The sequence below is a fragment of the Delphinus delphis genome, chromosome 4 (assembly GCF_949987515.2).
Source record: "Delphinus delphis chromosome 4, mDelDel1.2, whole genome shotgun sequence".
In the NCBI taxonomy this organism is placed as follows: Eukaryota; Metazoa; Chordata; class Mammalia; order Artiodactyla; family Delphinidae; genus Delphinus; species Delphinus delphis.
The window spans coordinates 126,599,843-126,613,442 of NC_082686.1; the positions used below are offsets into that span (position 1 = coordinate 126,599,843).

At 41.6% G+C, this 13,600-nt stretch overlaps 1 protein-coding gene across 1 annotated transcript in view; it reads right to left on the reverse strand.

Moving 5' to 3' along the window:
• Positions 1-4,131: 4,131 nt before the first annotated feature.
• The window catches only part of MINDY4B (MINDY family member 4B), a 41,335-nt gene continuing 31,866 nt past the window's right edge, over positions 4,132-13,600 (reverse strand). The window contains exons 11-12 of the mRNA XM_060010175.1: positions 5,921-6,101; positions 4,132-4,274 (exon numbers count right to left, since the gene is read on the reverse strand). Coding sequence (XP_059866158.1) covers positions 4,132-4,274; positions 5,921-6,101 — 324 coding nt within the window. The remainder of the gene's footprint in view (positions 4,275-5,920; positions 6,102-13,600) is intronic.

Below are 13,600 nucleotides of genomic sequence, written 5' to 3' on the forward strand. Positions count from 1 at the left end.
GTGTGTGTGATTGAACTGACCACATTTAATTATTTTTGATGAGATTGAAAAAGTCACTCTCATAGCACCACCTTGTGGACAGCAGTGAGAAGTTTTAAAAATTGGGTTTAATAACTGGAGGAAAAAAAAAAAAGACACACCAAGTTCTCCAGAAAGTTTACCAGTTATCAGCCACCCCAGGTCCTTCTTGGAAAGAGAGGGGATATGAATACATTCAACAGAATTAATTTCCGGCTATCCTGAAACTGACAGGCTGTATTTATTCGAAGTCCATTCTCTCTGGTTGAGTTTTGACATAAAGAGTCACTGACTGAAAATACCTTTTATTCAGATGTCATCTGAGGGCCACCTCCTATATCTCTGTCTGCTCCTTCTCTGTCTGTTTTCCAGGCTCATCAGAACTTGCATGACCACTAACAGTGGAACTCCTCGGGGCTCAGATTCAGGCCCAGTTCTCTTCTTACATCATATTCTCCTCAGGCAAATTTATTCCCGACCACCATGTTCCTCACCACTGGTACCTCCCAAATGTATTTATGTGGTTCAAACCTCTCCTCTGAGGTCCAGATCTTTATTTCTAACCCACTGTTCTGCCTGTGCATGTGAATGTTTCACATCCAAGACCGAACTTGGGATTTCCTCCCCTCCAAAACGGCTGTTCTTTTAGTGTTTTTAAATCCAATGAAGACAAAAAACTTCCATCCAACTTTCAAACCAGAAGCTTAGAAGCTATTCCTGATGCCTCCTTCACCCTCACCTCCCCCCACACCCCCGCCCCAGCAATCGATCTCTTGGCCTTGTCTGCTTTACCCACCACGTAGTTTCTCCTGAGTGGCCCACTTTGGCCGACCTTTATTGCCACCACTCTGCTCTGGTCATTTCTTGTCTAGACCCCTGCTGTAGGCTTCTAAGTAGTCTCCGTGTCCACCGTGGGCTCTCTAATCCATTCTCCACACTGAGGCATTTTCTCAAAATGCACATCTTCTCAGGCCACTGCAAACCTTCCAAACCCATGCCTCCTAGTCTACAGTGCCTTGTGGTGGGTCCTTCCCTGCCCCTCCAGCTGCTTCTCAGCCACGCTCCACGCCACGCTCTGGCAGACCCGCTGCTTCTCTGTTCCTCAAGCGTGTCCACTGCAGGGATTGGCACCTGCTCGTCGCTCTGCCCGTCCCATGCTTATCTCCACTCAGCCTTCCTACCTCAGCTTAGCCCTCTGTTCCTCAGAGGTGCCTTTTCCTGAACTTCCAGCCTTTATTAGAAGCTATTACACATCAGAAATACCTTCCCTCTGAACACTTATCTCAGTTTCCAAGCTTATATTCACGAAAGTGGTTTCTTGATGAAAGCCTTTGCTTCAAAAGAGCTCCAGAGGGAAGAGGGCCCACGGCTGAGTTTGCTCACTGTATCTCTCCAGCACGCAGCCACGTGCCTGCACATAGGTGATGTTTAAAAAGCTCCCTGTGGGCTTCCCTGGTGGCGCAGTGGTTGGGAGTCCGCCTGCCGATGCAGGCGACACGGGTTCGTGCCCCGGTCCGGGAGGATCCCATGTGCCGCGGAGCGGCTGGGCCCGTGAGCCATGGCCGCTGAGCCTGCGTGTCCGGAGCCTGTGCTCCGCGACGGGAGAGGCCACGACATTGAGAGGCCTGCGTACCGCAAAATAAATAAATAAATAAAAAGCTCCCTGAATGAATGAGTGAACTGCTGTGTCTCTGAGGCCCTGACGAGGCAATTACAACAGTCCACAGTGTATATCCATAGTTTGTGTTACGAACTTGTAAATAAAATCAGGTCCAGGTGTGATGGAAGGTTGAACATATGCCAAACCTGGCCAGGGAAACTCAGGCCCGCCTGCCCCCTGGCCTGGTCCCGCCTGGTCTTGTGACATTGGTGAGCATACCCTTGACAAAAATGATACGGGCATCTTCGCTAAGAACAAACAATGATTTTGAGGGACATACCAAAAGTATATGCCGTCTTCTCAGGGGCATGGTCTCACTAAAAACACATTCAGTTTAGGTAACTGTTCAGAAAAATTATTATCTCTATCTTCACACAAATAGGTTTTTCCTGCTTTTTGTTTTCGAAGCTGACAGGACAATTAAAGTCATTTATCTCAAAACACAGAAAGTTCAAAGGTGAACTGCCAGTCCTAGGAAATTTCTAGCTGCTTTTCAATAACATGTTTCCACGTTACAAAAAGAATCAAACATTATTGGGTGCCGTGTTCCTAAGATGAAATAAACACTCATTTTCACTGGATACTGACATACAAAGTGATTAATGCCTCTCTATGTCAAAATTATTATACAACTGTGTATAAAACATGTTCTTAATCTTTCCTCTATTATTTTACTTATTAATACATTTGTTCCAGGAATAATTGAAGATAGTATAACAGCACATAAAATACAGCAAAGTAACATAAATTATAAATCAATTAAGAATTCAAAAGAAAAATAGGGTAGGATAGAAAATAGATTCAGAAATGAGGCCAATTAAAAAATGCCTTTTGTAAGGACTAATATACTGCAAGGCAACATTGCTGGTTGTCTGCACAACAGGTTGTCCTGCCCTTCTTCCTTCTACAGAGTCCTGATTCTGTTCTGATATCGAGTATCCTGTGCTCAGTCCTGGAGGATGAACCGTGGTTGATCTAAGAGAGTCACGGGCCCCTATCTGGACCATTTTGTTAGAAAGGAATGTCCTTGCTATGTGAGACAATTTTAGTGAGATCTCTTACTTGTGGCTGGGAGGTTTCTGACCGATGCACTTGCTGTGGTTCTCATTAGGCTCTAAGCTTTCCAGCAGTCCACACCAAAAGGGAGATTTGGTTAGAAATAAGGCAGTGTCCGTAAAACAAAAACAGGCTCGCACCTCAGGAAAAGCACAATATTGCTAAGACTAAGCAGTATGCTGAGGGTCTGTAGGGATCCACTCACTTGTCCAATGTATTTAAAATCCCGAATGAAAGCATCAATGATAAGGATGCTGTAATCGGCAATCCAAGCCATATTGCCTTTTTCTTTTGACATAATTCATTATTCACCTTGAAGTTTCATTTTCTATATGCTTCTCAAGTTGAAACATTATTCTTCGAGCCAAAAGAAAATGCACTTAACAAATTAATTTGGACAACGGGTGCACACAAGTTGTTCTTTGCAAACGAACCTTTGGCTTATGACTACAAAGCCCTAATTCTATGAGTCGGTAGACCGGTGAGGTGGGTAGGAAAAAGGTCTAGATGGTCCCCATGTGCTTCTTTTAGAAAGAATATGTGTCTTGCTCTGTGTATTTCTACAGAAAAAGTGTAAGCATGCAACAGGACAGGGAAAGATCATATTCTAAAAAGAATTGTTTTCCCCCTTGAACAGTGACATAAGAAGACGTTTTACTTTTATATCTAATTTTATTTTGTCTAGGAATCAGACTTCTTTTTCAGTTTATCTGTTTGTCCGTCTATGTATTTATATCCAGCTTATAAAGAAACGAAGCAAACATAGCACTGGTAGAAAGAATCTCTCCTTCTGTGTGCTCTCCTTGATGGCTTGAACTCCCAGCCAGTTGCAATAGCCAGCCTACCAGGAATAGACCCCACTTCAAGCCCATTTACTATTTTAATGACAAGAACTTGTTAATGTGGGCACTCAAAATGTAACCTTGGAAGGGAATGCTCTTCATACCAGGAAATCTTTGAGAAGGCTTGAGTTCTTGCCATAACTAAAAATCTGATGATGTATTACTGATAACTTCATCCCCAAATGAAAGCTAGCTCCCTGCTTCCATAATCCCCGGGGAGAATCACACCGAGAAGAGAGGAATTTGGAGAGAACGTGAAGGAAAGAGACTTCAGTTTCTCTTTTGAATAAAAATGAAGGCACCAGTCTAGGTGAGTATAGAGGACACACCTTCCAGATGCTGCAGGAAGTGGCCTGCACGTCTCCTACAGCACTGATATAGCAACTGCAGACAGTTCATAGAGGACCAAAGAAAGAACAGACTGCTCACGGCGGGCGGGGTTTGGTGGGGCTTCGGAATGAGGAATGTAGATGTGAAATGGTCTCTCCCCCAATTAGGCTTTGTATCCCAGCGGTGCTGACACTTCAGACTTCATTGCACATCCTGGCTTTCTCTTTAGTAAAGGGGAACGGTTCCATTCCAGCTGACGGTGGCCTCTCCCCACCTAGTTCTGATTGCTGCCTCCACTGGAGAAAACCGTCTTCCTGGCCTGTGTTCATCTTCATGTCGGACTCTTTCCCAGTGATGGGAATGAGTATCTGAGGGGGGAAACAGCCAGCATTTAGACCCCAGCCTACGTATAGTATACGGTTTTGGAGGAAGCCAGGAAGGAAGGAAGGTAGGATGGGTGGGCAGGAGTTGGGCTCAGGAAGCTGTGTTCCTAGAACTGGGTAAGCAGAGGGGGATTCTAGTAGATGATGGTATTTAGACTCACCCCATACAAAACACGACCATGATAACCTGGTTTGTTGTAGAGTTTGGAAATGGAATATTGATGACATGGAATGGCATGGTCCAGCACCAGATGGGACACATAGAGCCGGGTGTAGGTCACCAGATGTTGTCAGGAAAAACAAGAAAAGAGAGAGCTTACCACTTCTCAATGCTTCTAAGAGTACCTTTGCATTTGGGGGTGAAGGGCAAAGTATTCTCATGAGTAGTCAAGAACTGAGTTCCAGGCCCAGGTTGGTCTCAAATGACATTTGAGAGGATACTTAACATCTCTCAGCCTCATTTACTCAGTTAGAAATCATTTTTTGGCCACTTCAGTTTCCTCTGTGTAAAGTAAATATCATAGTATCTACCTCAGATGACTGTTGGGAGAATTTAATGGGATAATGTATGTAAAGTTTTCAACACAGCACCCAGAACAAAACGTTTGCCATGCATGTGAGCTAATAAAAACAAAAACAAAAAACGGTGCTTTCCTCAAAGAAGAGAGTAAAGTAGAAACAATGATATATTTTAAGGAATGTATTGTCAATGTCCCACTAAATGAAATGGGCTCATGTATATCTATATATCTATATAGATATTTCTCATAAGTAGAGAAAAAGAATTAGGAGTCACACAGATAAAGCAGTCACTTAGATACTTTTCCAAATTTAGTCATAATAATGACAAGTTGCTTAACACCAGACCTGTGATACTGAATGCAAAGAGTCAGACATCAAATCAGCAAGGCTCCGCCTATGGTGCCGAGGTACCAGATACAGCCTCCCAGTCTCATCATGGTTTTTCCCTTGTCCAAAAGGCCAATGTTTAAAGACATCTTAAGATTAGTCTTTTTTCCTCATGTGTTTAAAAAAATATGGTGGGAATTGAAGTGGATTGTGTGGTCGCCCTTGGAGCAGAACCTCTAAGGTTTGCTGGGACTGTACCTTCATTATCGTTGCTTTCCTAGTGGCTGGCTGTTAGTAGGCCTCCAAAATGCTTTTTGAACTAATCTGAACACAAATGCCCTCTCAGTTTCGTTACTATGTCCCAGGATGATTGATCATCTGATGTTTGTTCTTGGGATAGAATAGACCAGTTGGAACCCCCCTGCCCCATCCCTTTCTTTTTCTAGTTCTTTCCTTGGGCATTACATGCCTTGTGCTCACAGATAGAAGACTCCAGGGAAGACTTTTTTGGAAATCTGACTCTCAACCTTTTGTTTTTTCTCTTACCTAAAAGTTGTTGGTTCCTCTGTGCTACTTCCGGACCCCCTGCCCTTATTTAAAGCAGGTTTAGAATTTCCACGTTACAATGCTTAGGTTAGGCCCATGGGATCGATGCCTAGGTTTCATCTCAGAGATCACACTTCTACCTCTTCCTGTAGAGCTAGCATGAGCTGTGAACCGGCAGTAGCCGCATCTCTCTGAGCGCGTTAAAGGTCAGGGCGCTTGGGATCTGGAATGCTCACCTACGGTAAGGTGCGCAGGCTTGTTCTGTGCGGGCTGGCCACTGTAGAAGTACAGATCAAAGAGGCGCTCCACTTTCCAGTCTGATAACAGCTGCCTGTCTGTGCTAAAAAGGACGCTGTAATTTCCGTTGATGTTGCACAGCCAAATAGGTAACTTGGGAGTCTTCAGCATGCTGCCCACCTGCAAGGGGAGAGGGGAATGCAGATGAACATAGAGATTTGGCCACATTGTGAAAGATGCTGATATGGCATCAGGATCAAAAAGCAGCTTGGAGGCTCGGCGTTGCGCTGGGAGCTGCGCAGGGTGCAGTGTGTGAAGGAAGATTTCAAACGAAAGCTTCATCATGAATGAATTTGCATTTATGAATGGTGTGGTGGTGACGCTGCAGTTTTTCTCTGCATGGATTGTATTTTAAAACATTTTGGGGATGGGCTCACGGAGGAGGTGGAACCGTCTCAGTTCAGTTTGGAAGTGAGGTGGAGAATAAATAGATAAACTGAAATAGAAATGTAGGGGTGGAACAAGAGAACGTCAAGTGGTCTTTGTTGTTGACTAGTGTATTTACCCCCGTTCCCAAGGTAGGACAGTATTTCATTCAGCAGGTGGTCATTCAGGCAGCACTAACCATTTAGAATATAGGAAAAAGAGACTATTTAGAATATGGAAGTAGTGAATATTTTGAATACAAAAAAAAAGCTTCTGGGAAATAAGGGGAACACACACACCCTCACTCACACAGATATACCTATATCTGCGTGTTAACGTGTAGATCAATTGTGAAGAGGTACTTGGAGCTGAGTGTACTAGTTTAATATCACCTATAATTTTAAGTTCACTGATTTAATCAGCTTGTTATCTGTTTTTTCCAGGCAACTGTCAATTCAGCCTTGAATTTTCAAGTTAGTGCATTAGATTCACAAAAACCCCACTCTGGGAGGTGCTGTAACAAAGGGTCCTGCACACTGCAGTAGCCCCTGAGGGTATCTCGATATTATAGTGTATTTTTCTTAATGGTGTCTCCCCTATTGTTTGAAGAGGCAGGGAAGCACATTTTGTTAAATGCCATTGAAACTCATTAATGTTAAAAAAAATTTTTTTTTTCTACTTAAAGAGATAAACATGAGCTACATGGAAACCCCCAGCATTTTCCCACGATGCCAGGGAGAGCTCTGGACCCTCAGCCCTGGCACGTCTTCCCATGACAAAAGGATTCAGTTCTGTTTCTTTTCTTCTCAGTCCTTCAAGTTGTCCTGTGTGCTCAGGAGCAAATTCTTTTGTGTGGGAAATCCAGCTTTCAGAAAATGGTCACGTGTTTTGTAAACCCAAGTACTAAAGGCTAATAACTTGACATTCTGATTTCTCAATAGCTCTATTCAAATCTCTTCCTTTTTCTAGAGTTTAAATTCTTCAGTTGTGGGTGAGTGGGTGAATCAGAGGTGCTTTTGTCTTTAAGCTTTTCTCTTCAGCTACTGGAGAAAAATTATATTACTGTGTTCAAAAGAAATGACCTCAGTTTTAGTTGACAGTTGGAAAAAGGGGTGCAAACCCAGCACCCCAGTCTGGATACGCTCATAGTGGGTGCAGGTGGTACCACACCAGCACTGGCCCCTCTGGGCTGAGTATAACATGAGCCTCTCACACACCAAACGTGGGGCAAGTCGCCCATTGGCTACGTCGGAAATAAAACACAGAGGATGTGCCGTTGAAGCAGCCCTATGTGTTTAAGTTCCAGGAGCCGCCCCCAAGTTCCAAAGAACACTGTCGCCATTCATAGTTATAAAATAAGCTCTTTCTCTCCCAGACCTTCTTGCGATGGTGCCTCCTGTGCTAAGGTTATGTGTAATCAAAATATGATCCATATGACTTGGGATTGTTAAGGTTGGAACACATGGATCAACCAATTAGGAAACTGAGGGCTGTTTGTAATCAAAAGCCACTCCATTTGAACTTCAGGTCGATGTTCTGGCTGATTTTAAACAAACGAAATTTCCTGTAAATTATGTGTGGGTGGATGTAATAGACTGTAGGCATATATGATATTGTTTCATGGAATCTTTGTAATGTAGGCAAAATTCAACAGGCACTCAGATTCATACTCTGCAAAGGGCTGACACCACACTGTAGTGATTTTATGCAACAATGCAATGGTTTTCTTTCCTGAACTCAAAACTACTCAAGATTTTAAGTAGGAGGAAAATGAAGTAGTTATAAATATAACAATCTCCAACACCCAAAGTGATCACCCAGAGACCCCACACTAAACAGGCAGAGTCCCGCTTGCCTTGAGAGATTCTGGTCAAGAGGAAAATGTCTGTCACAGCACTTTGGGTTTTAACTCTGAGGGGTGAGCCTTCGGATTACAGCTGAGAACATACCTGGTTTAAAGGGAGTCCCACAAAACCAAAACTGAGCACCTCCCAATGGAACCCAGCCAAATATCATGCCCCTTTCATTCCTCTGAGCACCATGTAATCTGTTTGACTGGAATCTTCTGTTAAGAATTTGTATTGCGAGTTCAAGATGGCGGAGTAGAAGGACGTGTGCTCACTCCCTCTTGCGAGAGCACGGGTATCACAACTAAATGCTGAACAGTCATCGACAGGAAGACACTGGAACTCAACAAAAAGATACCCCACATCCAAAGACAAAGGAGAAGCCACAGTGAGATGGTAGGAGGGGCGCAATCACAATAAAATCAAATCCCATAGCTGATGGGTGGGTGACTCACAGACTGGAGAACACTTATACCACAGAAGTCCAGTCACCTGAGTGAAGGTTCTGAGCCCCACGTCAGACTTCCCAACCTGGGGGTCTGGCAATGGGCAGAGGAATTCCTAGAGAATCAAACTTTGAAGGCTAGCGGGATTTGATTGCAGGACTTTGACAGGACTGGGGGAAACAGAGACTCCACTCTTGGAGGGCACACACAAAGTAGTGTGTGCATCGGGACCCAAGGGAAGGAGCAGTGACCCCACAGGAGACTGAACCAGACCTACCTGCTAGTGTTGGAGGGTCTCCTGTAGAGGCGGGGGGTGGCTGTGGCTCACCACGGGACAAGGACACTGGCAGCAGCAGTTCTGGGAAGTACTCCTTGGCATGAGCCCTCCCAGAGTCTGCCATTAGCCCCACCAAAGAGCCAGGTAGGCTCCAGTGTTGGGTTGCCTCAGACCAAACAACCAACAGGGAGGGAACTGAGCCCCACCCATCAGGAAGCTTGTACAAGCCTCTTAGATAGCCTCATCACCAGAGAGAAGACAGCAGAAGAAAGAACTACAATCCTGCAGTCTGTGGAACAAAAACCACATTCACAGAAAGATAGACAAGATGAAAAGGCAGAGGGCTATGTACCAGATGAAGGAACAAGATAAAACCCCAGAAGAACAGCTAAATGAAGTGGAGATAGGCAACTTTCCAGGAAAAGAATTCAGAATAATGATAGTGAAGATGATCCAGAACCTCGGAAAAAGAATGGAGGCAAAGATCGAGAAGATGCAAGAAATGTTTAACAAAGACCTAGAAGAATTAAAGAACAAACACCTGGAAGAATTAAAGAACAAACAAACAGAGATAAACAATACAATAACTGAAATGAAAACTACACTAGAAGGAATCAATAGCAGAATAACTGAGGCAGAAGAACGGGTAAGTGACCTGGAAGACAGAATGGTGGAATTCACTGCTGCGGAACAGAATAAAGAAAAAAGAATGAAAAGAAATGAAGACAGCCTAAGAGACCTCTGGGACAACATTAAACACAACAACATTTGCATTATAGGGGTCCCAGAAGGAGAAGAGAGAGAGAAAGGACCCCAGAAAATATTTGAAGAGATTATAGTTGAAAACTTCCCTAACATGGGAAAGGAAATAACCACCCAAGTCCAGGAAGTGCAGAGAGTCCCAGGCAGGATAAACCCAAGGAGAAACACGCCAAGAAACATAGTAATCAAATTGACAAAAATTAAAGACAAAGTATAATTATTGAAAGCAACAAGGGAAAAACAAAAAATAACATACAAGGGAACTCCCATAAGGTTAACTGATTTCTAGGCAGAAACTCTACAAGCCAGAAGGGAGTGGCATGATATACTTAAAGTGATGAAAGGGAAGAACCTACAACCAAGATTACTCTACCTGGCAAGGGTCTCATTCAGATTCGATGGAGAAATCAAAAGCTTTACAGACAAGCAAAAGCTAAGAGAATTCAGCACCACTAAACCAGCTCTACAACAAATGTTAAAGGAACTTCTGTAAGTGGGAAATGCAAGAGAAGAAAAGGACCTACAAAAACACACCCATAACAATTAAGAAAATGGTAATAGGAACATACATATCGATAATTACCTTAAACGTGAGTGGAATAAATGCTCCAACCAAAGACACAGGCTCACTGAATGGATACAAAAACAAGACCCATATATATGCTGTCTACAAGAGACCCACTTCAGACCTAGGGACACATACAGGCTGAAAGTGAGGGGATGGAAAAAGATATTCCATGCAAATGGAAATCAAAAGAAAGCTGGAGTAACAATACTCGTACCAGCTAAAATAGACTTTAAAATAAAGAATGTTACAAGAGACAAGGGAGGACACTAAATAATGATTAAGGAATCAATCCAAGAAGAACATACAATTATAAATATGTATGCACCCAACTTAGGAGGCACCTCAATACGTAAGGCAACTGCTAACGGCTCTAAAATAGGAAATCGACAGTAACACAATAATAGTGGGGGACTTTAACACCTCATTTACACCAAAGGACAGATCATCCAAACAGAAAATTAATAAGGAAACACAAGTTTTAAATGACACAATAGACCAGATAGATTTAATTGATATTTATAGGACATTCCATCCAAAAACAGCAGATTATACTTTCTTCTCAAGTGTACACGGAACATTCTCCAGGATAGTTCACATCTTGGGTCACAAATCAAGCCTCGGTAAATTTAAGAAAATTGAAATCATATCAAGCATCTTTTCTGACCACAACGCTATGAGATTAGAAATCAATTACAGGGAAAAAAATGTAAAAAGCACAAATGCATGGAAGCTAAATAATACGCTACTAAATAACCAAGAGACCACTGAAGAGAGCAAAGAGGAAATCAAAAAATACCTAGAGACAAATGACAAGGAAAACACGACTATCCAAAACCTATGGGATGCAGCAAAAGCAGTTCTAAGAGGGAAGTTTATAGCTATACAAGCCTACCTCAAGAAACAAGAAAAATCTCAAATAAATAATCTAACCTTACACCTAAAGTAACTAGAGAAAGAAGAACAAACAAAACCCAAAGTTAGTAGAAGGAAAGAAATCATAAATATCAGAGGAGAAATAAATGAAATAGAAACAAAGAAAACAGTAGCAAAGATCAATAAAACTAAAAGCTGGTTCTTTGAGAAGATAAAAAAAATTGATAAACCATTAGCCAGACTCATCAAGAAAAAGAGGGAGAGGACTCAAATCAACAAAATTAGAAATGAAAAAGGAGAAGTAACAACTGACACAGCAGAAATACAAAGCATCCTAAGAGACTACTACAAACAACTCTATGCCAATAAAATGAACAACCTGGAAGAAATGGACAAATTCTTAGAAAGGTATAACCTTCCAAGACTGAACCAGGAAGAAATAGAAAATATGAACAGACCAATCACAAGCACTGATATTGAAATTGATTAAAAATCTTCCAACAAACAAAAGTCCAGGACCAGATGGCTTCACAGGTGAATTCTATCAAACATTTAGAGAAGAGCTAACACCCATCCTTCTCAAACTCTTCCAAAAAATTGCAGAGGAAGGAACACTCCCAAACTCATTCTATGAGGCCACCATCACCCTGATACCAAAACCAGACAAAGATGCTACGAAAAAAAGAATATTACAGACCAGTATCACTCATGAATATAGATGCAAAAATCTCAACAAAATACTAGTAAACAGAATTCAACAACACATTAAAAGGATCATACACCATGTTCAAGTGGGATTTATCCCAGGGATGCAAGGATTCTTCAATATATGCAAATCAATCAATGTGATACACCATATTAACAAATTGAAGAATAAAAACCATACAATCATCTCAATAGGTGCAGAAAAAGCTTTTGACAAAATTCAACACCGATTTATGATAAAAACTCTCCAGAAAGTGGGCATAGAGGGAACCTACCTCAACGTAATAAAGGCCATATACGACAAACCCACAGCAAACATCATTCTCAATGGTGAAAAACTGAAAACATTTCCTCTAAGATCAGGAACAAGACAAGGATGTCCACTCTAGCCATTATTATTCAGCATAGTTTTGGAAGTCCTAGCCATTGCAATCAGAGAAGAAAAAGAAATAAAAGGAATACACATTGGAAAAGAAGAAGTAAAACTGTCACTGTTTTCAGATGACATGATACTATACATAGAGAATCCTAAAGATGCCACCGGAAAACTACTAGAGCTAATCAATGAATTTGGTAAAGTTGCAGGATACAAAGTTAATGCACAGAAATCTCTTGCATTCCTATACACTGACGATGAAAAACCTGAAAGAGAAATTAAGGAAACACTACCATTTACCATTGCAACAAAAAGAATAAAACACCTAGGAATAAACCTACCTAAGGAGACAAAAGACCTGTATGCAGAAAACTATAAGACACTGATGAAAGAAATTAAAGATGATACAAACAGATGGAGAGATATACCATGTTCTTAGATTAGAAGAATCAATATTGTGAAAGTGACTATACTACCCAGAGCAATCTACAGAATCAGTGCAATCCCTATCAAATTACCAATGGCATTTTTTACAGAAGTAGAACAAAAAATCTTAAAATTTGTTTGGAGACACCAAAGACCCCGAATCGGCAAAGCAGTCTTGAGGGAAAAAAAAAACGAAGCTGGAGGAATCAGACTCCCTGACTTCACACTATACTACAAGTCTACAGTAATGAAGACAGTATGGTACTGGCACAAAAACAGAAATATAGATCAATGGAACAGGATAGAAAGCCCAGAGATAAACCCGCGCACCTATGATCAACTAATCTATGACAAAGGAAGCAAGGATACACAATGGAGAAAAGACAGTCTCTTCAATAAGTGGTGCTGGGAAAACTGGACAGCTACATCTAAAAGAATGAAATTAGAACACTCCCTAACACCATACACAAAAATAAGCTCAAAATGGATTAGAGACCTAAATATAAGACCGGACACTATAAAACTCTTAGAGGAAAACATAGGAAGGACACTCTCTGACATAAATCACAGCAAGATCTTTTTTGATGCACTTCCTATTGTAATGGAAATAAAAACAAAAATAAACAAATGGGACCTAATGAAACTTAAAAGCCTTTGCAAAACAAAGGAAACTACAAACAAGACAAAAAGACAACCCTCAGAATGGGAGAAAATATTTGCAAACGAATCAACGGACAAAGGATTAATCTCCAAAATTTACAAGTAGCTCATGCAGCTCAATATTAAAAAAACAAACAACCCAATCAAAAAATTGGCAGAAGACCTAAATAGACATTTCTCCAACGAAGACATACAGATGCCCAAGAGACACATGAAAAGCTGCTAACATCACTAATTTTTAGAGAAATACACATCAAAACTACAATGCGGTATCACCTCACACCAGTTAGAATGGGCATCATCAGAAAATCTA